This window comes from Tauraco erythrolophus, chromosome 9 (assembly GCF_009769465.1).
Source record: "Tauraco erythrolophus isolate bTauEry1 chromosome 9, bTauEry1.pri, whole genome shotgun sequence".
Taxonomy (NCBI): domain Eukaryota; kingdom Metazoa; phylum Chordata; class Aves; order Musophagiformes; family Musophagidae; genus Tauraco; species Tauraco erythrolophus.
Window position 1 is genome coordinate 40679977 of NC_141473.1, and position 25785 is coordinate 40705761.

Here is a 25785-nt window from a genome sequence, read left to right on the forward strand (position 1 = left end):
ACCGTTGGCACAAACAGTCCCTCTGCCAAGTCTCAAAACGGGGAAAAGATCTCTTTTAAGACTTAAACCCCATATTTTCAAGTCTTAAAGTCACTCGTGAGACCCCACCTGGAATACTGTGTTCAGCTCTGGGGCCCCCAGCACAAGAAGGACATGGAGCTGCTGGAGCAGGTCCAGAGGAGGCCATGAAGATGATCCGAGGGCTGAAGCACCTCTGCTATGGAGACAGGCTGGGAGAGTTGGGGCTGTTCAGCCTGGGGAAGAGAAGGCTCTGGGGTGATCTTATAGCAGCCTTCCAGTACCTAAAGGGGGCCTACAGGAAAGCTGGAGAGGGACTTTGGACAAGGGTGTGTAGTGACAGGACAAGGGGCAATGGCTTTAAACTGAAAGAGGGCACATTTAGATTGGATCTAAGGAAGAAATTTTTCACTCAGAGGGTGGTGAGGCACTGGAGCAGGTTGCCCAGAGAAGCTGTGGCTGCCCCATCCCTGGAAGTGTTCAAGGCCAGATTGGATGAGGCTTTGGGCAACCTGGTGTAGTGGAGGGTGTCCCTGTCCGTGGCAGGGGGGTTGGAACTAGATGATCTTTGAGGTCCCTTCCAACCCAAACCATCCCGTGATTCTATGATTAATAACAATTAAATTCAAAGCAGAGGTCTAGTAGACTGATGACTGTCAAGATATAGAAGCGTACACAGTATAGGAATAGCACAGAGTCTACAAAACTCCTTGTACTTAGGGAGGGAAGATGAGGATGAGAAAAGCAAACCTTAAGAGACTTGGTCTAGAGGTCCTGCACCCATCACTCAACCCCAACGTGCCTCCCCTCCGACAATAAAGCCATTTTCACAAAGGGTGGGCACCACATCTCACCTCTCTGGAGAGGTTATCAAGTTGCCAGCCTGCGTAACGTTTCCTGTGCCGTGCTCACAGCTGGATTAGGAACTAATTTGCCATCACGACTTCACATGACACGCAAGGACATCTCCAACTGCTAGTGCAGCCAGGACTTATTTACTGTCCCCACCAGTTAGACCCACCCAAAGTGAAAAGCCTGTAATGAAGCCGTGAAAAAGGCTAAAAGCCAGCTAAAAAAGTGGATGGAAAAAAAATAAATAAATCAGGCTTCTCCCTGTATTGCTACCAGGCTGATATTACTCGCTGAGCGACGCTTTCCAGATGACAAGGCCAATCTGTGCTTCAGGGTGATGCACCGTGAGCTACAAAAGTAATTAGCACAGTCAGATATCATTGGACACCTATGTGGACAGGATTTCTTTCTGCAGTTTATTAGCCAGCTTGGTCCACGGGATCCAAACAGGTTTTTTCCACCTACATAACTACATCCTAGGTTTTCTGCAGCCATCTTCAGCTGCTTTCTCACCATCCTGCCCTATAAAAACTGCACTAGGTTTGCTCTTCAACAGAAAATCTCTCCAGAGTAAAACCTCTAGTGCCTGATGTGCTCCAGGAAAAGGAGCCCAGGCTTTGCTCCGTTTACTCAGCTGGGAAAGGGATGGCACGGAAAGTAAAGACTCTGGGTTGTGAGAACTTCAGTTGCTTGCAGAAGTGCTCCTTGAGATGGTCCACCGCTAGATGGACAAGCTGTAGCTTTGCGTAAGGGCCTCAGGTTCTTTGCTCCAGACTTTGGAGATGCAACTGTGAAGTCTTTTGGGTAGAAATGATGTCATGTCATAGCTCTGCCCCAGAGAGAGGCCCATCACTTTAGCCCATCACCAAGCACATTCCTCAGACAGAACAAGCAAGCAACCCAAAAAACCCCCAAAAGCGGACACTCTGGGCTCAAACAGATTCTTCAACTAAATGCCATAAAAGAGGACATTGACCTTTCGATGTCTTCTTGCCAATTTAAATGAGCATTACTTGAAAAAGATAATCTTAAAATAGTCTTCTAATACCGTAGAGCTCCTAACAAAATAGAATTAAATAGGTGTTCATACAAAGAGCCAGCTCCAGTCCTATAAATACTTCATCCTTAATTTTCAGCGTGTCCATGGCAGTTAACTACGTTACTCAATGGTTGGATGGTTGTAACATAAAATCTGGAGAACAGACGTTCATTGCTAGGCTTTCCACTGGTAAAACTTACTATATGAAGCCACTCCAAGGCTTTTTCTTTTTTTGGTCCCAAAAGAAATACAGCTGATGCCTCCAAGTGGGATTCAGCTGCCCTCCATGAGGCTGAGACCTCATCCAGCCCAGCTGTCCTCATGTCCCCAGACAGCTCCAGAGGGGACAGATGGCAAAGGAGTTTCAGCAATAGGATGAGTCACCCCCTGAAGGGTCACTGTGTTCCTGTAAACCTATAAACTACTGACCTCTCCTAAGCAAAATCGGGTGGGATACGCAGTTCTCTGGGGGAAAAAAGCCTATAAATTAAACGGGACATTGATTATTTCACGGCGTTGCAGAAATCTACAATCCATCCAACTTTCCTTTAGTGCTCATTTATCTAGTTTTAGTGGGGCTACACGATATTCCTCTTCTTAACTCATGAGCAAAACACCAAAGCCATCAGGACTCTGGGTTTGCTGCACGTAGGAGATAACTCATAGCCAGAGGTTGATGCTGGAGAACATCAGGGTTGGGATCCTGATGGGCAGGAGAGCTCAGAAAGCGAATGAGGTCGTTGAGTGATGACACATTACAGAAAGTCAACTTAAAAACTGCGAGTCTATAATGGTGAAGACCCTTTCCCCCTGCTGAATAACCTGGATGACATCAATTAAATCAAAAAGTCATTAAGTGTTCTTCGTAACACTGAATATGAAAACACGATTAAGAAAATAACAGGTTATTAGAAATACGTACTAAATGCAAACTTGCACCGACTCCTCCTTCCAAGGATGGGGACCTGATTTGCTACATTATGGCTAAATCATGGAATGGTTAGGGTTGGAAGGGACCTTAAAGATCATCTAGTTCCAACCCCCTGCCATGGGCAGGGACACCCTCCACTACACCAGGTTGCCCAAATCACGATTGTGTCAAAATCACTAATTTAAATGGCTTACCTTTTGCATTTAAATCCCTCAGCATGCAACACAAAAGCCTTCAAAATATATTATTCTGTACATTTAGAGGTGGAATTCTTTTAACATGCTTCTATCAGGAATGTTCTACTATTTTTAAACCACGAGGCTTAATATTAAGTATTTCCTATTAAGTATCTCCTATTATAATGATCACAAAATGACTAAGCACTGCATCCCAACACCGGGTTACTATGCATCCATGCAGAAAAAATCCTCAAGGCATCCTGAGTGATTTTCTTTTTTATTTAAGGAAGCCAAGAGAATTATGGATTTTTCAGTTCCACTTAATGCTTGCAAACCTGAACAAAGCTAGCAGGAGGATTTTGACGGAAGCGTTTTCCCAAGAAAATGGGTGATTTCCTCTGGAGGTCTTCTACAGGGTGTGTTGTCTTTTTTTTTTCCCCTCCTCTCCCTAGTAACACATTTATTTCGGATTATGGATTGCATTCTTTTTTTTTTTTCCCCAGCTAGAAAAATCTGTCAGAAACCAGCATTTCAGCATTTTGACAAAAGTATCATAACTTCAAAATTTTAGGATAAACTGGTTTGATTCAATCATCAACATTTACTGTTGACCGAAAGGTCTTATTGTTTCAGAACGTAAAAAACCCAAAATACTACAAAGTTGTCACAGGACAGAAATTAGGTGAGTTTTTTTATGGGTTTTTTTGTTTGTTTTCTTTTTTCTTTTGCATTGTAGAGGTATTTTCTGAAAACAAACAAACAAACAAACAAACATAAAAAGAGGCAAAGGGAAAGAGTTTGGAGGATTCCACCAGCACCACAAGCAACTTTCAGCCCTTCCAGGCTATTTCACCTTCTCCAAATGAGAAAAGCAAACTGCAATCACACATTTATATGTCTTTGAAGTGAGCAAAAACGTCCAGATCTGACCCCTGCAATCCCTTCTATCACTAACCAGTTTCACTCCCCTCTGCTTCATACAAGAGGATACATCCCCCCAAATTGTGCTATTTTAAAAACTTTCTCCTAAGGACTTCTACTTTTATATGAACAGTTCTCCAGCAGCTTCGTTATCAAATAATACCTCTGTGATATCTCCCACGTGTTACCTATATCAGCAATAGGGTTTCTTCCAAGCTAAGGCCAAAAAAAAACATGGGAAAAAACTCTTGGTAACATTCACTGCAGTTAAATGTAAGCAAATATATTCGTAACTACAACCCCTGGCCCCGTAATTCTACTTTCTTCCATCTGGCACAGTCTCGTTGCCCAACATTATATATATTTTAAATTCAGCAGGAGGAATATGGTGCTTGCTCTGTAGGATCGCATCCTCAAAGGAAAGCAAATACACTGTTTTCAGTTCCCAGGCTCTGATTCCGTTGTAAAAAAAGCCAGAGCTATTAATAAGCCCTGCTCTTATAAACCAACTAAAATAAAAATGATGATTATCTTTAAGACTCAAACCAACTCGCTTATTTCTTAACTACATTTGAGTCATGAAGCGGGCTCCGAACGTAAAATCCCTGTAGAAACTGGAGCAACTTTATGTACTTTTCGTTAGAAGAAGAGTAGGAAAATTTTGAATTTTACTGCTAATTGTCTCCTAATGGCTCATTTTTTCCCCAAAGCAGATTTTTGTTCGATAGAGGAAATAAAAAGCCAGGTATTTTCTTTTCTTCTCTCTACGATGATCAATAAAATCAGGTGTATTTTGTGTGCAGGTTTTCTATTCACACGATTGTCTACATCCCTTCAGCAACTGCCGGCTTTGCCACCCGGCCAACGGCTGAAAAGCCACCCGTTTCCTTTGGGATGGTTCACCAACACCTGTTTGACCAAGATGTTACCAGTTTTCTACATCACCAGCACACAAATTAGTTAAAACCCCTCAAATTAACTGAAAAGTTGTTTGTCGAAATGGAGAATGACAATGCAGTCAGTATAGCTCTAGTTCCAAACATCTTTTATATAAAAAGTGTGGTTCTTGATAAAGTAGGACTGAGTTCCAGAGATCTCACCAAGTCATTTAAGATGCTGGAAACTGTAAACATATTTAAAAAAAAAATTATTATTTGGCTTCATATGAAATAGCTTGTTGCCACATCTGTAGTCTCAGATGATGGGCTCTTGAGCTCTCTGCAAATCAAGATGTCAACTGCACATCTGAGAGCTTGGAGGCATCTCAGAACAGGAGCAGATGGCCCATCAAGAGAAAAAAAAAAACAACAACTCACATTAAACCTGGCATTTCTTCTCATCCTGCACACTTAAACTGTGGAACTAATTGCACAGAAGGTTGTGGATTTCAAAACCGTTTGCACGTGTTTGACAAGTAAATCGACAACCCATCAAGGATCATAAATTATAAAGCCACCAGCTCTGGTTCAGGATGTTCTTCAGCAATTGATTGTGGCTGCTGTAAAAGACAGGACGCCAGGCTGGCTGGACCTTTGGTTTCACCTCGTGTGATCCATTCCATATTCTTATTTAAGACAAGAAGAGTCTATAATATCAATTAATTCCTGTTGGAAAAGCTTAAGGTAACTTTCATTTCAGTAGTCACAACCCAGCGCTCATGGGCAGGATGCTGTTAGAGCCAACACGTCTTGTTCTGTCTCTCTGGGTCCTTTTCCCCTCATTTCTTGATACACGAGGTGGCAGGAGTCAACACACCTCCAAAAACCCACCAGATTTAGTTTTGCTAGGTGATGAAGGCATAGCTTTGTTTTGTGGGTTGGAGGACACCTAAAAACCACCGAGATGAACCTCCCAGCTCATTTTAAAAGCCTTTGGATGAGTCCCTTAATTGGGAACCTTTTCCCTGTCAGGGAATTTCCCAGAGCATCGAGAGCTTTTGGCAACCAGCTGCAGACACTTGCTGCAAGCTCCCACGCAAGCCAACGCAACGGTGGCTTGTGTTTTCCCAAGAAATAAAGGGTGAAGAACGTGTGCTCGAAGGAAGTGAAGCAACTACATCAGTGATCAATACATGCTTGCAATAATAAAACAATTTGCAAAGGCTCTGATGAAGATTTCATAATTTACTCTTCATCTGGGAGCGATGCCCTATCTAAGGACTTTGAGACCAGGGCACCCGAAGCCCAGAAGCCAGCCTGGACAGGACAAAGAGACATTTCAGTAGCATTTAATTCCTGCCGTGGTGTGCCCTTAGGAGATCAATCAGATCTGAGGTCCACCTGGCCACCTCTCCCAACACAAGCCGGGGCCAGATGCCTGCAGGAAGAAAGCCAACCCTGCAGGGAACCATATGGTGACACTGTCTCAGTGTCACTTTGTCTCCTCGCTCCCAGCTGTCTGGGCTTTTGAGCTCTTACCCTCCAAAGCCTTGGGGAGGGTTTTGTTTCAGGGATTTGCCAATATAGCTCTTCCAAATCCATTAAAAGCTTCTGGTGTTCCCTGTGCCTCGGGGTGATGGGTCAAAACCCATCTGCTGTCATTTCCCGTTCCAACCTCCCAGGTCTTGCCTGACTTTATGAGCAGGGATCTACCTGGGGAGGGGAAAAGTAAGGAAAATAAAGCCATAACGGCTGAAATAACTTTTAAGATCACCCAGTGCTTCTAAGAAACGTAAAAATCAGGTGACATAATGGATGAAATGACTTCCAGTCTGTGCTTGGAGGCCGTGTGATGCATCCATGCTCCGTCAGCAGGAGAAGGGCTACAAACCACCCAGGACGTAGAGAAGGCCCCATTATTTAGCAACAGGAGTGATGAAAAGTGCTTCCAACCTTATTCCCTCCTATTAGCCAAAGTTAAAAGGATCTTTTTTTTGTTGTCTTTAAACTCAACATTTGAAACACTGCTTCAATTTGATGATGATCACCACCACTACAGGTACACCTTCACCCCCACCAGGGTCCTGGCTAGAAAACTGCATTTTCCTCAGCTGAACTTCTACACAATGGCTGTTTTTTAATTTCTTTTTCTTTTTTCCTCTGCTCCTAACTGGATCGAAATGGGAATAGCGAATCTCTGCATCGTGACAAAGATCATGCTATAAGATCATGAGATCTTCCAGCAGCCTTCCAGTTCCTAAAGGGGCCACAAGAAAGCTGGAGAGGGACTTTGGACAAGGGTGTGTAGTGACAGGACAAGGGGCAATGGATTTAAACTGAAAGAGGGGAGATTTAGATGAGATCTAAGGAAGAATTTTTTTTATGATGAGGGTGGTGAGGCACTGGCACAGGTTGCCCAGAGAAGTTGTGGCTGCCCCATCCCTGGAAGTGTTCAAGGCCAGGTTGGATGAGGCTTTGGGCAACCTGGTGTAGTGGAGGGTGTCCCTGCCCACGGCAGGGGGGTTGGAACTAGCTGATCTTTGAGGTCCCTTCCAACCCAAACCATTCTATGATCCCATGTTTTTACACACACATACATCTATCTTAAATAACCACCCTGAGATGAGACTCCTGTTTGCCATGTCCATACTTGTGCGACCGCCTTGGAAATCTTCACTGCTCTGCGTCATGGAGCAATAAACATTTCCAACCCTCCATCCCATTCTCTCTTCCTGAGAAAATTCAGGAGAATTAGGTTAATAGGTCAGCAGCTGGTAAGATTTTAGTGGAAGAATGGTATCATGAACAAGGTGTCTGATTAAGATGAAACATGACTCATGTTCACAGAGAAGTTTAGTTAAGGACATGGAAAAAGCTTTTCTAGACACAACTGTTGAGGCATGGTGAGAGCTGTGAGAAACGTCAGGGTATTTAATAAATAATATTATTTACTGCATGTGGGTCTTGAAAAATTGAAAATGTTGGTAGATGTCAGCACACAAATCCATTTTACCGTTTACCAAGTCAGCTATTTCCTAACTGCTGACAATCAATCTTATTCCTCCAGTGTCTGAACCGACTAAATAATTCCCTCTAGTCCTTCCAAAGTTCTTAGGGAGCAACAGAGGAAAAGATTTTCTAGGGAAAAAAGAAACAAAACAGGTAAGAATTAGATAGGAAGGGCAAGGATGGAGATAGCAGGGCAGCGAGGTGGGGCACTTAAAACAAGTTTTCAGGTTTTGGCAATTAAGATTTTAATGAAAACCTGAATTTTTCGGTTCTTATCTGGGAAAAGGACTAATGTAAAGGTCAGTTTAGCAGTAGCATCATTGCAACACGACAGAAACAAACTGGGAATTAGAGCAGGGAGAAGAGGAGCGTGAGTGGGGACCCCAGCACCTCTTGCAGCATCTAAAGAGATTTAATAAAAACGATTAATCGCGGAGCCTGACTCATAACCCTGACTCCAGCAAGAGAAAACAACCCTGTATTAGAAAAAGAAAAAAATAAATAGGGCATTGCCAACACCGTAACGCCCTAAATAAATATAATATAAATAAAAAAATATAAATAAATAAAATATAAATAAATAAAATATAAATTATTGACGTCTCATTCTCGCCTCCACAACGAGCTACTAGACCTTTTATAAAGTTTTCAGGATTATACTCAGTTCCTATCTTAATTTATGAATAAACACAGTTCTGACACTGTCAGCTGCTGTTCTGATTTCAAGAGGCATTGGCATTTCCCCCCGTGCATTCCTACTTCTTCCTGATGGCTGAGGACAACTTCAATCACAGCGATTCCTACTATTTGAAGTGGGAAATAGGGCAGAAAGTTTTTGGATGGTCAGCAAGAAAATTGTCTCTTGACAACACCTACAGATAAATACTACTCATAGATAAATACCAGACTACTCATACAGATAAATACTGGTCTACTGCTCCTGCAAATCATCAGTGCACAAAACACAGCCCAGGGATTTTGGGGAATTAAAGGAGAGATGGTTTCTGTAATATTGGGAAAATAACTACAGAGCAGTCTCCGGAGGTGGAGAGATAAATGGGAAATAGCATGAATTTTCTTGAAAGGAAGATGCTGTTATGTCCCATGAGAAACAGGTATTACCATGCTCGTTTTGAATTCATGGTGAAGGTAACAAAAAATGTATATATGAATCTGTGACTGCAGTTCAAGCATCACTGGAATTGTCACCATGGCAGAGCACCTCCTGCACGACCCAAAGACCGTAATTCCTTCGTCACCCTGCGCACCACAAACACATTTAATGAATAATAAAAACTCTTATTTTATTCATGGACCAGTTGGAGAGGGTCCAGAGGAGGCCACGAAGATGGTAAGAGGGCTGGAGCACCTTTCCTATGAGGACAGGCTGAAAGAGTTGGGGCTGTTCAGCCTGGAGAAGAGGCGGCTCCGGGGTGACCTTATAGCGGTCTTCCAGTACCTCAAGGGGGCCTACAGGAAAGATGGGGAGAGGCTGTTCAGGAGGGTCTGTTGTGATAGGACAAGGGGTAATGGTTTTTAAATAGAGGGAGGTAGATTCAGGTTGGATATTAGGAAAAAATTTTTTACCATGAGAGTTGTAGAACACTGGAACAGGTTGCCCAGAGAGGTGGTGGATGCTCCATCCCTGGAGACGTTCAAGGCCAGGTTGGACGAGGCCCTGAGCAACGTGATCTAGTTGGAGATGTCCCTGTTCCTTGCAGGGGGGTTGGACTAGATGACCTTTGAAGGTCCCTTCCAGCCCTAACCATTCTATGATTCTATGATTCTTTACAAATGAGAAGGACGAAGGGAGGACACCCTTTGGACAAGGCTCCCTGCGCCAAGCGGGAGCTTCCTCCGGCGGTCCCATCCATGAACCCATCTGCCATGACCCCGGTGGCAGGAAGGCTTCCCAAATTCCCCCCCTTTTTCCCAACGCCGTGCCCTAAACCCGTTCACACCGCTTGCCGAGATGTTCTCATCTCCTCAAACCAGCTGTCACCCTGCTACGGTTCTGCTCGTGGCCAAGTGAATACGTTGAGCTTTGGCTTAACTACATCACAAACCCACACGTGCGTAGATTAACAAACCAACACGACTCAAGATGAGAAACTCTAATCGAAACCCAACTAGTTTCATTATTTTCAAAGACAACTCGTGGACAAACGAGCAAACTAAGCTGCTGTCAAAGCAAAACTGTGTTTCTATAACCCTAGAACCAACCCCACCAGTGTCCACCCCAGCCACACTGGAGTCACCTCTTCCTATGCTCCTTTCGAAGACAACAGTCTGGAAATACCATAAAAAAAGCAGTAAAACAAGCTGCAATCCTCTTCCTATGAAAAATGTCTTTGCTAAAGCCATTAAATATATTTTTGCACGTTTAAATCAAAGCACAGCATCCACATTTCCAACACTTTTTTCAGTACTATGTGCTCCCAGCATTTATATTTAGATATAAATATAGTAAATAAATAGATAAATAAACAAATAGATTAGATACAGACATAATAAATAGAATAAATACACATATATTGTGGAGGCCAGGGCAAGTCCTGTGTTGGCTTCAGCCTGAGCTGCTCTACCAAATTCTTCCCTTCTTGCCACCACCCAGGAGAATCCAGGCTGCTGAATTTTTAGGGATCCCCTCTTTGAAAAGTCAACATACTCGCTAGAAAATCTCAGATATTGGACCTCAAAGAGTTGGCCAGTCTGGTCAAAGTGTTATGAACCAAACCGTGAATAATATCTCTTTCAAAATCCCTTTCCTGCTCACCAAGGTGGGCTCCATCGCTGCCTCTCCAAAACATCAGCCCTCTGCCACGTGCCACTGCTCTTTTGCCCCACGGTCCGGAGCTCCTCCTGGATCCCCAAACCAGGTGAAACCCCAAAATGACAACTCTATCTACATATAATCTATGGTGTAGCACATAATGTAACAGCAATGGCTCAAACCGTTCCGCTTTTGGGCTGCCCTGTGGGAAACACAATTTTTGAAGGAGAAAGAACCTTCTTTTATATTCCTAAAGATTTGTTCTTCCGCCCTCCTATGTTGCCCCATCGTTCTCTGTAAGACCGTCCACCACCACGTTTCCCATCTAATGAGACAGATGGATGGATGGCCACTCCAAAGCCATCACCTCTGGAAGAAGATACGGCGAGGTCCAGATAGATGCTCTCGTGCAAGGATTCAGCTGCGCGCCGCCGCGGTGGCAGCACACCGTAATTATTAGCTCGTTTCCGTATGCGAGCCATGAAGTCGCGCTGAGTTGTTTTCCTTTGCTTCTTGGAAGGAATTGTTATTTCCCTGTTGATGGAAATGATTCTTGTAAACAGCCTTTTAACATGTTTTCTTTCCAACTAAGAAAACGTCGCCAAAAAAATAACTGGTTGCGAGTACGCTGTGAATTATGTATTGCTATAGAGTAAATTATACATCTCGTTTCGGCGTCAATTAGCCAGGAAGGGAAGGGAAGAGCCCAAAGAGTTGGGAGCCTTGAGTGGTACCGTAAGATGATGCTGCTGATCGTTTCACCACTTGTTTTGCTCCTGCCGGTGTGCAATGGGATAAGGCAAAACAAGGTGTGCCATCTGGAACAGGTTGCCCAGAGAGGTGGTGGATGCTCCATCCCTGGAGACGTTCAAGGCCAGGTTGGATGAGGCCCTGAGCAACCTGATCTAGTTGGAGATATCCCTGTTCCTTGCAGGGGGGGTTGGACTAGATGACCTTTGAAGGTCCCTTCCAGCCCTGACCATTCTATGATTCTATGATCTGGAAAACGAAATACTGGATAACGTGTATCACCGCCCCACGTCTACGCCAGTGGTCGTGTTTCTGCCAGAGAACTGGAGATATTTGTTAGCTGACCTCCTCCCGCGCAGCGCTACGCTGAGCGGACGCTGCAATTATGTTGTCAGGAAAAAAACAGCTTTTAGTTGTTACTATGTCCTACGTGCAGGAAAGCACGATTTACAATTTAATAACGTGGAATTAAGTATTGCTAAGCAAGTCCTGATAAAGTTTGGAAAAATTAGCCCAAGATGAAAAAGTAAAGAAAATACATGAAAAATTCTGATTTATCACAGAATCACAGAATGGTTTGGGTTGGAAGGGACCTCAGAGATCATCTAGTTCCAACTCCCCTGCCATGGGCAGGGACACCCTCCACTACACCAGGTTGCCCAAAGCCTCATCCAACCTGGCCTTGAACACCTCCAGGGATGGGGCAAGCACAGCTTCTCTGGGCAATCTGTTCCAGTACCTCACCACCCTCAATGTAAAGAATTTCTTCCTTAGATCTAACCTAAATCTCCCCTCTTTCAGTTTAAAGCCATTGCCCCTTGTCCTGTCACTTCACACCCTTGTCCAAAGTCCCTCTCCAGCTTTCCTGTAGCCCCTTTAGGTACTGGAAGGCTGCTATAAGATCACCCCGGAGCCTTCTCTTCTCCAGGCTGAACAGCCCCAACTCTCTCAGCCTGTCTCCATAGCAGAGGTGCTCCAGCCCTGTGATCATGTTCGTGGCCTCCTCTGGACTCGTTCCAGCAGCTCCATGTCCTTCTTGTGCTGGGGACCCCAGAGCTGAACACAGTATTCCAGGTGGGCTCCATCTAGAGCTCTCAGCCGTAACCGTATTTTACGCATGTAGTAGGAAACATCCTCAAGGCTTACCAAGTTCCTGCACAGTGATGCCTTACTCAGCCCTGAAAGATACTCATTTCTCAGCAATTTATCCATCTGCTGGATGCTTTGCATTCCAATAATTTCACACTATTCAATTTTAATCAAGCTGCAGAATTACTGAGCTTATCATAGAATGGTTTGGGTTGGAAGGGACCTCAAAGATCATCTAGTTCCAACCCCCCTGCCATGGGCAGGGACACCCTCCACTACACCAGGTTGCCCAAAGCCTCATCCAACCTGGCCTTGAACACCTCCAGGGATGGGGAATCATCCCAATTATCAGCAAACTGGAGGTACGGTACTTCAGGTACACCATCTCCCAGCAAAAAAAATACGTTGGTATTATGCTTTCCTGGCACGTTGAGAACATATTCTCAATTATTAAGCTTCTGTTTAGTTTCAGAAGATCAAAGTTATTCCGTACTGAATATTTAAATCTATGCAGACAAGTACTTATTGTAAATTAACTCATCTCAGTCTGAGGCAGTCGGCCAAAATACGCTAGTTGAAACGTGGAGAAATTCTCATCGTGGTGGTGCCGTGTGTCATTACATGTTTCAAGATATTTGGTGCTTTTTTTAAACCATATCAGCTCTTAAAGTCAATTTTCTGCGAGGCTCTTAAATAAAGCTAAAAGTGTTTCTATCTTATGTGGTTTTGTGGAGGAAATTTAAAAATACATTGTCTCCATTTTGGTATTATAAAAGTGAAAAAAATAAGGACATTTATTTAATAACCATGTTACTTTAATATGAAAGGATAAATTTGCAGGGGTAAGACCTGAGTTTTGTGCTGGACACGTCTCCCTGGCCGTCAAGAAGCAACATGAAATTTGGTCTTCAAATGTTCTGGCTGCTCCTTTTAGGAAGGAGGCTGATGTAGGAGGGACTGACCATGTTATCACGGATGGGTGCCCCAAATTCCTGCCTAATGCATGTTTTGCTATTCCTATTCTTATTCCTCTCTTTGGAAATAAAGTATATTTTTATAATAATCACCTGGATTATTGTTGGATATGGATTTACAGTTTCTCTTCCTTTAGAGTCACCCCCAAAGGAAAACACTTCTATAAAACAGGTCGCTCGCATACAATTCCCACCTCCACCAAAATCATATGTACACAGTTTGAAACCCACCACCTTCAGCTGTCCACCCCATCAAGAAGACCATGATTATGCTCTTACCATACATGAAAAACACTCCAGAGTTGCAAAGCCTCAAACATTTTGACTTTCAAACGCATGGTCAGGGAAGAGAGCGCAAAGATAAACTATTTCCTGATGTCTACAAACCTGGGAAGATCTATGTTTGGCCTCAACTGCAGAACAAACCTTATTTCTCCATGAAGGTGCAGCCTCCTGGCAACAGGCAACTCCAAGTGTCAACGTTGAACTCCAAAAGCATAAACCTGCTCCCAATCTCTTTCCAAATTGCAAGTGCCCTCTGAAGGTTGCAGAAGTCCTTGAAAAATCATCTCAACGTATGAGCTACATCATAAGGAGCACTTACCCTTGGAGAGCTTTTTCTCCAAACCAATCTCCCTTCCCTAGAGTACGGAGAAAGACTGGATCTTCACTGGGGGAGTCTTCACGAGTAACATTCACCTGTTGAAAAGCCAAAAGCCACCAGCGTTTAGAACACTTTTAATTAACCAATAAAACCTGTCAGTTCAGAGAGGGAATTGTCATCTCCTGGATCTCTCAGGAAAAGCTCTGGTCTGTATCTCCTCTGGGAACCACGTAATTCTCCAGAGTCCTGCCCTCTTCCCTCAGCATCACCAACCAACCATCCAAGAAAAGGAGCAGTTATTTTCCACTAAGGTACCTACTACTCTTGCAAAAAATTTAATATTTGAATTTTTGGGGAAGATTTTAACTCTAAACGTGAAGTTGGCTGCACAACATAGTCATTGCCTGTAGGGAGTCAGCAGCAGTAACCAAAATCATCTACATTTAGACATAATTGAAATGAAATCATTTGGAGCATTACGGGATGAAGGATGCCTCCTCTTCGTTTTACCATCTCCCGAATTCAGCCAGGGGATAACTCCAGCTAGAGCAAAACCCAAATATTTTCATGGAAGTTTAAAGGAAAATGCCATCTTATTTTTTATTTTTGCAGCGAAAGAGAAAGCAATTACTGCTGATGAAAGGAGACTTTCTACCCACCACGGGTAACGTAACCTAGCGTTAGCCTAAGTTGAAGATGGCACTGCAACAACAAGAAGACAACTTCACATCTGTGAGGGATGATGTCCTATCACTGGGGGCTCCTTTTTATTTTCTGAAATGATTTCAGAAGAAAAAGAGTAACTGATCATCTGAACACCCCTGGCTCTGGTTTCCCGTGCCAGTATGGGATATAAATCCCAGCTGCCATGTAACGACAAAGCCCTGACATCCCGCTGGGTGCTGAGGACGGCATGACATGCCAAGGATGGGAAAGGCTCCATGAAAGATCAATGTTGTGGATGTCATGGTCCTCTTGGAGAAATAGTTCTTCTTTTTCAGCTGTTATCAGAGGTAACTCATACCTCTTACGGTAAAAGACGAGAGGTGAAACACAACCTCTAGCTATCAATGCATGGTGGGGATCACCCCTCCCAGCATTAACCACCTATAAATCTCCTTGTCCAGGCACTGTCTATGGTCAGTGGAGAGGGACAGGCATTTCCAAAGCCTGAGGTGTCCAAAATGTCATTGGGATGAGCAACTCTTTGGATGTACCTCGCACACACGGGAATATCCCTCATCTGCTTCTCCTCTTCAGGCTGTTGAGCTTGAATCAGAGCTTTTGCAGATGCAAAATTCACAAAGCCAAAATCTGAGGCGTCGGACATGTCCTTTCAGATTTAGAGACGTTCCAGTTTAATTTCACCATTAAATTCACAACTGTGGCCTGCACCTTCTCCCATCTTTTTTATGGATGGTAAAACCAGTGGCTTTGAGTCATTGCTGAGCGCTCAGTCTACCCCACACCACATTTAACACCTGCAGTGACTCATCGAAGACCGGATGAGGGTAAGGAATGCGTAACGGCTAAGTTAGGAAGACTTGTAGCTGATTAGAAAAAAAACAACCTTGGACAAACAAAGGGAACTTTAAAAGATATTTCAGCTCTTTTCTCCATGACCTCCCTTGATCCTAAACTAAGGGATTACAGGAGTGGGATTTTGATGTGGTTCAAAGCGATGAGCCATACGAAGTCACGGCACCAAGGAAGAAAGAGTGTGATGTGGCATTAAACTGGTGCCACGCCATGGTGTTCAAAGGGAAAATGGTGTCCTGTGGCACACACCATCTCTGGGTACAGACAAGATACGGGGCAGGCACAGAGCAGCGGCGTTTAGCAAGCAGGAGGGACCGTGCTGTTTTCATTTGATGTATTATTCAACAGATTTCTGCTCTCAGGGTGTTTTGAGGACACTTTGGATTCCTATTCACTTGGATTCGAGGAAATACACTGTAATAAATAACCTAAATGAGCTCAGGAGCGCAACCGAGTGTGGTGGATGTTGTTGAGAAAGATAAAGGGGAAAAGGTTTTTGCTCCTAGAAGACGTATCCATGGAGCACCGGCTGAAAGAAAACGGAACAGAAGGCTTTCTAAGCATTTCTGAGACATGTGCTGGGCTCAGAAATGTAAAAAAAAAAAACTTCTCTGGTCAATTGACTTCTCTGGTCACTTGTGGCTGCCCCATCCCTGGAGGTGTCTCAAGGCCAGGTTGGATGAGGCTTTGAGCAACCTGGTGCAGTGGAAGGTGTCCCTGCCCATGGCAGGGGGGTTGGAACTGGATGATCTTTGAGGTCCCTTCCAACCCAAACCATTCTACAATTCTATGAGTGCTCTGATCTAAAAGACAAGGCAGAATTTTTACGAAAGTAAAAAGCTTTCACCAATAATACTCATATGATGCTGCTGAATGCAGAAAGCACATGTGAGGTCCCAGGTACCTGAGCTGCAGCCAGCACTTTTTTTGGTTTATTAAGCTGCCTGCGTCTCATTTTAGCATGGGCCATGGAATATTACGTGCCCCTGTTTCAGAAAGCCCCAGGCAGCATACACTGATTTGTTAATTCTCTATTTCATTGATATTTATTCCATATTTCACTGCTGAGGCTCTGTTCCTCCTATCCTGGGCTCTATCCTTAGCGTGAGTTAGTTCTTACACCCACTAGGTAGCTCTTACGTCCCAACACAGGTATCAAAATTAAACACTCTCCCAGTCCATCCGTCTTCTAACAGTCACTGGTATCTCTTTTGTAAATCAGGAAGCTTGGAAGAGAAAACTGGGCTGAATTTAACTGTCCCTGTGGGAATTTCAGTCAAGTCATGGGGACCCAGCTGAAGGTCTGGGAATTTCTCAACAAGCCCAAGTACCTTGTTTTGTTTTCACTCCCTTTTTCTGGCCATCAGCTGTCCCTGTAAGATAAAGTAGCAAAGGCCAGGGATAAAGCCAAGGAGCATCTCAAGCAGGACTAGAGGGCTCTGGAGCAACAGTCAAAGGCATGGGTGGTTTTCTCCTCCATCCTGCAGACAAGGTGTAAGGCCTTGAGGAGAAGTGGATGGATTGTGCAGGTCAACAACTGGTTGCCCAGCTGGTGTCAACAACAGGGATTTGGTTTTTACAACCAAGGGTCTCTCTTTGGAGATCGAGGACTGCTAGGAAGGGATGGGATCCACCTGACCAAGTGGGGCAAAAGCATTCGTGCCAACAGGCTGGCCAACACAGCAAGGAGGGCTTCCGACACTCAACAGGAGAGAGAGGTGCATCCCCTCATTATTTTTACCCATTAAGAAAGGGCAAAAAAAAAAAGGATTTGAAGTGTGCATCATGGTTGTCCTTATTCTGGAAGGAGAGGGAACATTACTTCTGAGAGGAGGGAACTAAAAGGACATGAGGAAATACTACCAAACTTGGCTTTCTGCAGTCCATGATTACCTTCATTTCAGAAATTTGTCCATGATTATCTTATTCCTTGAAAAAGACCATTTTTTTCTGCCAATGAAGATTGGCTCCCAGAGATATAGAGTGGAAGATGTTGAGGAAAATCTAGTTTTAGCACCCAAGAGCTGACAGCTGCCTCAGGAAAAAATTTCAACGGCGTGTAGACGCCCGCACTCTTCCCCTATGGATGCCACAGGGTTTTTGCTCAATTACACATGGCCAAAGTTAACCTGTGCCTTGGTGCAACCATCAGATCCATGAACTGGGGTTGGCCTACTTTCAAGCAGATTTATCCGTTTGCGTTGACGTTCAACGCCATCACATCTCATCCGCAGCGGGAAATCACTGTGTTTTCCCTTGAATATCTCCATCCGGCGACGTGGAAAGAAGCCAAATGTTTCTCAAGCATAACAGTATTAGGCCAGCTAAAAAAATAATAAACAAAAATTGAATGGAAGCTAAAAAAATCCATCTATAAAATCCCATCAGGATTTTATGGGAAAAGAGGTCAAAAAGCATAGTTTCCCTGTGAGCAGTGGAACAGAAATGTAGACCTTTTTTCTTCCCCAAGGAGACAGCTCAGACTTCTCTGGCTTCCTATTATTTAATTTGGAAAAGCTGAGAAGTGATGGCCATGGGAATGAAGTCAGCCTTGTAAGAGGGATACTTAGCAAAGAAAACGTTGAGTATTGGAGGGTATATTGTCCAAAAAAAAAAAAAAAAAATTGAATTTTTCTTGTCATTTACCAAGAGACTCAACAACTGCTTTCAAGCTCCAAAGTGTTCAGTGGGAGCACATGTGGAAAACAGCACGAGATCTATTTTTTCCCCTTCTGGCCACTCTTCCCTACTGATAGAGCGCCAAGAAGTTTAATTAAATGTCAAGTGTTGCAACATTTGTGCCTTGGGGAGGGGAGAGGGAAAGCGCTGGCTGGCCCTGAATATCCAGAGCACATCAGCACCATCCTCATCGTCGCCTTTGCCTTCCGAGGGCATCAACTTACCTTCCCTTTGCTGATGATGAAGAAAGTGTCCCCTCGAGCACCTTGTCGTATAATATACTCTCCGCTTTCATAATGCGTCTGTAAAAGGAAAAAAAAAACATAAAAAATATAAATTAAGATGAACAAACAGACCCACAAACTGTTATTCAGCAGAGAGTTTGGCAGCTTTGCAAGATAACGCTCGTGGAAACATAACCCTGGCCCAATTTTATCTCAGGCTGACGTTGGCCATGATTTAAAAATTGTCCTGTGTCAAAGAATATATAATAATTAAAATGAAAGCCTTTATGGCTTGCCCATTTTTCTTTTTGCTGTGCTAGTGCCAGCTGTTGCCCAGATGAATTATCCTCACAGCCTAAATCCATTTATACTAAATAAACCAGACAGAGGAATTTTCAACAGAGAACACGACGCGTGAACTAAACTGCAATCATATATCTGTTGTAAAAATAGTTCTTTTCTTCCTTTTTTTTTTTTTTTTAGGGCTTTTGATATTTTCTCAGCTTTGCTAGCAAAGGCTTGAAAATAATTTTCGCCCTCCTGTTATTATAGGAGTTTAATCTGCCTTCTTTTTGGTCTTATTTTGTGGAATATTCCTTGCTGAATTGATGTCACAGCTTATCAAGGAGTGCATCTCAACTTAATAGGACAGCTTCATCTCGTGTATTACCCCATCAAAATCAATATGCATTTATACATCACCAAAACATAAAAAAGACAGTATTTTCTAAACAAAGGCTCTACGTTCATATTTAGCTCCCTCAAACCCTGGCATTTTCTTCAGAGATGCTCTCATCTCTGTAAATTTAACAAGCAGAGGCAGGGGAACGCTCAGAGCTTCCCACCCAACGTCTTCACCTACATCTACCAGTAAAATGACAGAGGGGTTTTGTCAATCAAGCCCCCGCAGGCGCCAGATCTCCCGTGTCCCAGCGCTGTTTAGTGACAAAACCTCCCCAAAACCATCCCCGTGCTCTGGCTCAGGTGCTGTCTGAAGCTCCATTAAAGCACAAAGCCCCAAAAAAGACCACCAGATCTTTTAATGCCAAAGAATGTATAATCATAGAATGGTTTGGGTTGGAAGGGACCTCAAAGATCATCTCATTCCAACTCCCCTGCCATGGGCAGGGACACCCTCCACTACACCAGGTTGCTCAGAGCCCCATCCAACCCGGCCTTGAACACTTCCAGGGATGGGGCAGCCACAGCTTCTCTGGGCAACCTGTGCCAGTGCCTCACCACCCTCAATGTAAAAAATTTCTTCCTTCTATCCAACCTAAATCTCCCCTCTTTCAGTTTAAAGCCATTGCCCCGTGTCCTGTCACTCCACACCCTTGTCCAAAGCCCCTCTTCCAGCTTTCTTGTAGGCCCTTTAGGGACTGGAAGGCTGCTGGAAGGTCTCCCCAACTCTCTCAGCCCGTCTCCATAGCAGAGGTGCTCCAGCCCTCGGATCATCTTTGTGGCCTCCTCTTGACCTGCCCCAACAGCTCCATGTCCTTCTTGTGCTGGGGACCCCAGAGCTGAACGCAGCACTGCAGGGGGGGTCTGACGAGAGCAGAGCAGAGGGGGAGAATCATCAACAAGAAGGATGGATTTCAGTTAGGACAGAGGAATTAATCCAAATCCTAGAATTCTGAGAAGCTTGAGATGTTTTCTTCCGAGGGTATTTTATTGACCTGCATTTATTTATTTATCTTTACACTTGACCTTTTTGGTGCCACTAAAGGGACTGACAACAGGCTCCAACATGAAAATAAATAGGTAAAGGCTCATGTAAATGTATCTGCTACATCTGAGAAAAACAACTTCTGCTTTGGGAGCACGGGGCATATGAGGCTACTAAAGAAAATCAATTTTCCTAGGAAAAAGAAAAGATATCTAAGTGAACTATAATATGGAATTAATTTAGTTCTTTAAAACACATATCGTTAGGTGATGGGTGCTTATACCACCCTAAAAAATACCTGGGTAAATAAAATCAGAATGCCAAAGCAGTATGTTAGCAATGGAAACTCTTCAGACTCGCCAGAGGATTAATCAATTAACAAATAAATTTCTCTATTAGAATCACAAATACCAAATATTATCATGTCAGTCTTCAGAAAAGGGATCAGAGAAGGTGGGTGAGGAAGACTCAGCTTGTGGTTTACCCTGATCCAGAACAGAATAGATCTGAAAACTTCATTTTTCCAATTTCCATACGCCAAAGTGGGAAGAAGAAGAAAGAGCCTGGAGGAGACCGTGGACACAAACTTTCAGAGTTTTTACTTCTTACATGGGATGGTTTTGGAGAGTAGATGTTGATGATGCACATTTTAGAGCATCCAGGTTGAGAGTCCTTGAAAGGGTGCCATTTGATAAGGTATTGGGATCATACCCTCTCAAGTGGAATCTTGTAGGTGCTCAAAAATCTGACTATTGAAAATACTGGTCAAAAGGTTAAAAATTTTAGTACAGGCAACCTATAGTCACACGCTTATATGACTTTTGTGCAATTTTCAGCTGATGCTGCCTTAGAACTGACTCTTCTCAACTTCTGGCCAAATAACACATTTAACATGGCAACATCTTACTCCTAAAAGGCCATTTCCTGGTTTCAGTCACCAGTTAAAACTGCACCGACCACTCAGCACTGAGACTCAGTCCTGCTGCCACAGCTGACTCCCACCCGTGAGTCCTTCCAACGTTTCCCACCCATCAGTCCTCCCAACCTTCTCACTCAGGCTTCCACACAAGGAATGGAGGAAGAACAAATTCAAGCTTTGAAGGATCTGAAGCTGCCTTCTTACTTTGGCAGCTCTTGCCTACTGTATATTTTGGATTTTCCTGGGCTCTAATCTCATTCAAAACACTGCAAGTCCTTCTCCCAATGTTCAGATCATATCCTAGCCCTTCCTTGAATGCTCAACTGTGCAGAGCTTTCATTTCACTTGACCTCCTCCTCATCGGCACTTCTCTCCATGCCCTTCCCACGGTCCACATCTTCATCTTTACGTATTTCAGCTCATTTCTTTCACGGCTAATTCCACCTGGCCTTACTGCAATTCTTCTTGCTTGAATCAACCCGTCCTTCCCCATTCTCTTAACAATGCTCTTCCTCTTCAATCCTTCTTTTCTAACACAACTCAACTCACCCGTGCGCGTCACCCTTCTAACCGCATTATTTCTGTCCGTTTGGACTGAAAGCATCGTGCAGAGCAGGCAAAGCACTAAGTGCTCACTGATGACACATGCAAATAAAAACAATTACAAGCCTCTTGCTTTTAGCTGGCCATGTGTAAGGTAGCAACACGTTCTCAGGTACACATGGTACCACTAGACAAAGTCATCTGAAGAAGCACTTTGGCAAACGTTGCCCATGCTCATGGTATAGCTGCTTCATATTTTAGCAACCCAAGCTCCGTGTCATCTAGAGGAAAATCAACAATTCCTACAGCTTCACAATGGTGTGGTGGCACATGCAAAGCAACAACATTTGAATTAAAAATCACAAAAAAGAGAAGCAGTAAAGCAAGCGGGTTCCCTGTGTCTTTACTAGCTTTGAGACTGACCCCACCACTTCTTCTGGCCTTGCATTTGCAAGATTAAATTCAATGGCTGAGCTCTAGCAAGCTGGTGGAAGCCAGACTCTGTTGAAGCAGATCCTTCTGATGGAGAGAACAACATTTTTTTGGTATCTCCTTAAATTCCAGCTTCAAAGCCCTGTATATACTGGTCAAAGAATCTCCAGAATGCCTTTAATAAATATTTCTATCCCACTTTTGCAGTAACAAATGAGAAAAAAAAAAAATGAAGCAACCAGTTTAACACCTCCCATTTGGGCTTAGAACTTGAATCTTTTTTGTTTTAGACTTTTCTCCCAAGAGAAAGGGATTCTGGACAGAGTGCTGCATTTTCAGAGGCAATACCAAAGTTCAGTGATGAAAATTCATTTAATATCTCAGATTTCACTCAAACCTAAGCATCACATTGGTTTTTGGAGCGTTGTGGCTCCTTCAGGCCATGGTGAAACAAAAGTAAAACACAGAAATTAATTCCTAGCTGCAAGAGTTGACCAGACTATATCAACTATTCTTACATTTTCTTCTCTCCAGCAGAAGACCTGAGCTGAAACTCAGCATAAAAACGAGAACGGAGAAAAAGCCAAATAGAAGCGAAGGTTGGCCTCCCAATACCCCATTTTCCTATATAATAACAATTTTTCCAGTCTAAACCAGTAAAAGGTTTAGCAACACCAGGATGTCCATGGGGATGCAGAGTGCAAGCCACGCTTGTGACCCAAACCCTCATGTGTTTATCAGAGGATGGTTAAGTGTGCCAATAAGAGGTTTCTTCCTAAGAAAATAAGTGACAAAATAAAAATAAGTGACAAAAAAAATTAAGTGTCATGGTTTTCCTGCTTTTTTTGGCACATGCAACACATCTGAAATAAAAGATTGAAGGCTTTCCTTAAAAAAAAAAAAAGGTAATTCTGCCATTACCATTCATGGCTTTGATTTCAGTATCTGCCCTATATGTTGTTTGACTCCTATAAGCATTTAAGTCCTCGTAACGTAAAGGTTCCATCCTTTTATTTTACAAGTGGAGCTCATCTCTGAACTCAAACCCACGGCGTTCTATTTACAGAAAAAATGCATCAGGCAGGAAGAAAAAAAGAAAATAAATAAAAAAGAGAAAGCTCTAATTAGCTTTCTCAGGGAAAGAAGAACAGGTCCTTAACCACAACGTTTTAACAGGAAACAAATTCAAAATATGCACAAGCAAGAGAAAGTCATGTACATATCACAGAAACTCGAATTTCCTTTAAATTTACTTATTTATTTCTCTATAACTCCATTTTTTCTTTCCCCCCCCTTACAAATTGTGCGTAACACCAGCTTGTTAACCCTTGATCCTTGCCTCAGACAACTGCCAGCTTCTGGGCTCTTCTACAGCATTAAATAAGATTTCTGGGGACCAGGAGCACCCTTATTTTTAACACTGCTAGGGATTTTTTTCCAAATATCTTTTGTGATTAAGGCAAAATTAAGGAGCTGAACTAATAGCTGTGTTTTTTTCTTTTTAAATCAAATCTATTTGTTTTGGTACAATCAAAGGGAGGCTGGAGAGGATGGGTTTAAATAGCATTTTTGATGGATCAAGGGGTCAGTGAATGGCTTTTCAACGGAATGAAACTCAAATTTCTAGGCTAGACTTGTAAAACTAGCATGAAGGTTTCTGGCTAGTCCCTCTTGTTGGCCATCAACAAGCCAAGAGCATCCCAGTGACTTGTCTGGGCTCCTGCTGCAGCCCCATTTTAGGAAGCAGCAATGGGAAGACACTGTCACATCTTGCTTCTGAACCACCTCCAACCCCAGATCTCTAAAATGAGCCACTTATGATACGTGGTGTCCTAAAAACAACAGCTCGCTGGCTCTGCTTCCCTGCATGGCTGGGCAGGTAGATCCTCAGAAAAGAAAGTATTTCTCCCAAAGCATGGGAGACCCACAGGATCTCTCAGTCACTTTCAAATGTCAAGTAAGTGATATCAACTGAGACCACTATGATGAACACTTGCCCTCACCAACACCATCACCTTGATTTAAAAGCAATTTGGACAACACAGACGGAAGAGCAGACTTGCATTTATCCTGATTTTAGGAAGAGCAAGGACTTCAACATCTGAACTGGGATCAAGTACATCTTGCTCCCATCCTTAAGCTCTCCATTGCCATCAAGGTTACCACCATCTTCAACTACTTCAGGTTTTAATATTTAGAGTGAAAGCCTAAGGAGGTCTAAAATATAGTTGGAAGTGGAAAGACAGACTAAATTTACACTACTGGAGTGAAACAACAGATCGGATTTCTTAGAAAAACGTTACTCAAGTGTAAATGAAAGCTGCTTGATGGGTTCAAGCTAGATGTAGACACAGCAAACGCTCAACGTACATCGAACATACTGAAATCCAGGTATCAAACAATCAGAGCTCCATCTTAAATATTACTGTCACCCTAAACTGCCATTTCCCCTTAGAAAAAAAAAAGATAAAATTGAAATAAAGTTGTTCAAAAAAACCCAACCCAACCCCGAAACAAGACCAGTTTCTATGCAACACCAGAGCCCGATTTTAATCCAACACAGGTACTACTCTGTGTCTACACAGCCTTCGCATGTTTAGAATCATAGAATGGTTAGGGCTGGAAGGGACCTTCAAAGGTCATCTAGTCCAACCCCCCTGCAAGGAACAGGGATATCTCCAACGAGATCAGGTTGCTCAGGGCCTCGTCCAACCTGGCCTTGAACGTCTCCAGGGATGGAGCATCCACCACCTCTCTGGGCAACCTGTGCCAGTGTTCTACAACTCTCATGGTAAAAAATTTTTTCCTATATCCAAACTGAATCTACCTCCCTCTATTTTAAAACCATTACCCCTTGTCCTATCACAACAGGCCCTCCTGAACAGCCTCTCCCCATCTTTCCTGTAGGCCCCCTTGAGGTACTGGAAGACCGCTATAAGGTCACCCCGGAGCCTCCTCTTCTCCAGGCTGAACAGCCCCAACTCTTTCAGCCTGTCCTCATAGGAAAGGTGCTCCAGCCCTCTTATCATCTTCATGGCCTCCTCTGGACCCTCTCCAACTGGTCCATGTCCTTCTTATGTTGGGGGCTCCAGAACTGGATGCAGTACTCCAGGTGAGGTCTCACGAGGGCAGAGTAGAGGGGGAAATCACCTCCCTCAACCTGCTGGCCACGCTCCTCTTGATGCAGCCCAGGATGTGGTTGGCCTTCTGGGCCGCAAGAGCACATTGCCGGCTCATATTGAGCTTCGCGTCCACCAGTACTCCCAAGTCCTTCTCCTCAGGGCTGCTCTCGATCCATTCACCACCCAGTCTGTATCAGGTTAAAATCAACCTCAGCATACAGAGAAACCTGAATCTTTCACAAAATATCTTTTCCAACCTAAATTAATACAAGTCCTGGAACCTCTTCCTTCTATGTGGCCCATCAGCACAAGAAGTGCCTCTCTCCTGGAGATCCCCAGTTTGCCCAGTAACAGCAGCTTCTATGAAAACCTTTTTTTCCCTTTCTTCTAGTGCCAATTTTACTTCAAGCTAAGAAAAAACCCTAGCGCCAAGGGGAAAAAAAAATGTTTATTCGGTGGGTTTGATAGGGTAAGACGTTGATGAGCCTCCTTGATGTGCTCGATGTACCCACAAGAAAAACAAGCAGAAGTGTGGAGCATCCCATGATTGAGTCAGACTATGCTCTAAAAAGAGTATCTACCCTGCTTTATGAACTCCTCTGTCCCATGCAGAATGCCAACGCGCCACCCCAACCTTGAGTGGA

The 25785-nt window shown here is 43.6% G+C and overlaps 1 protein-coding gene across 2 annotated transcripts in view; it reads right to left on the bottom strand.

Annotated features, from left to right (window-relative positions):
- The window catches only part of PRKG1 (protein kinase cGMP-dependent 1), a 528936-nt gene that overhangs the window by 102617 nt on the left and 400534 nt on the right, over positions 1 to 25785 (bottom strand). For both annotated transcript variants that reach the window (XM_086616279.1, XM_086616278.1), the window contains exons 6-7: positions 18460 to 18537; positions 14018 to 14112 (exon numbers count right to left, since the gene is read on the bottom strand). In XM_086616279.1, the coding sequence (XP_086472405.1) occupies positions 14018 to 14112; positions 18460 to 18537 (173 nt within the window). The remainder of the gene's footprint in view (positions 1 to 14017; positions 14113 to 18459; positions 18538 to 25785) is intronic.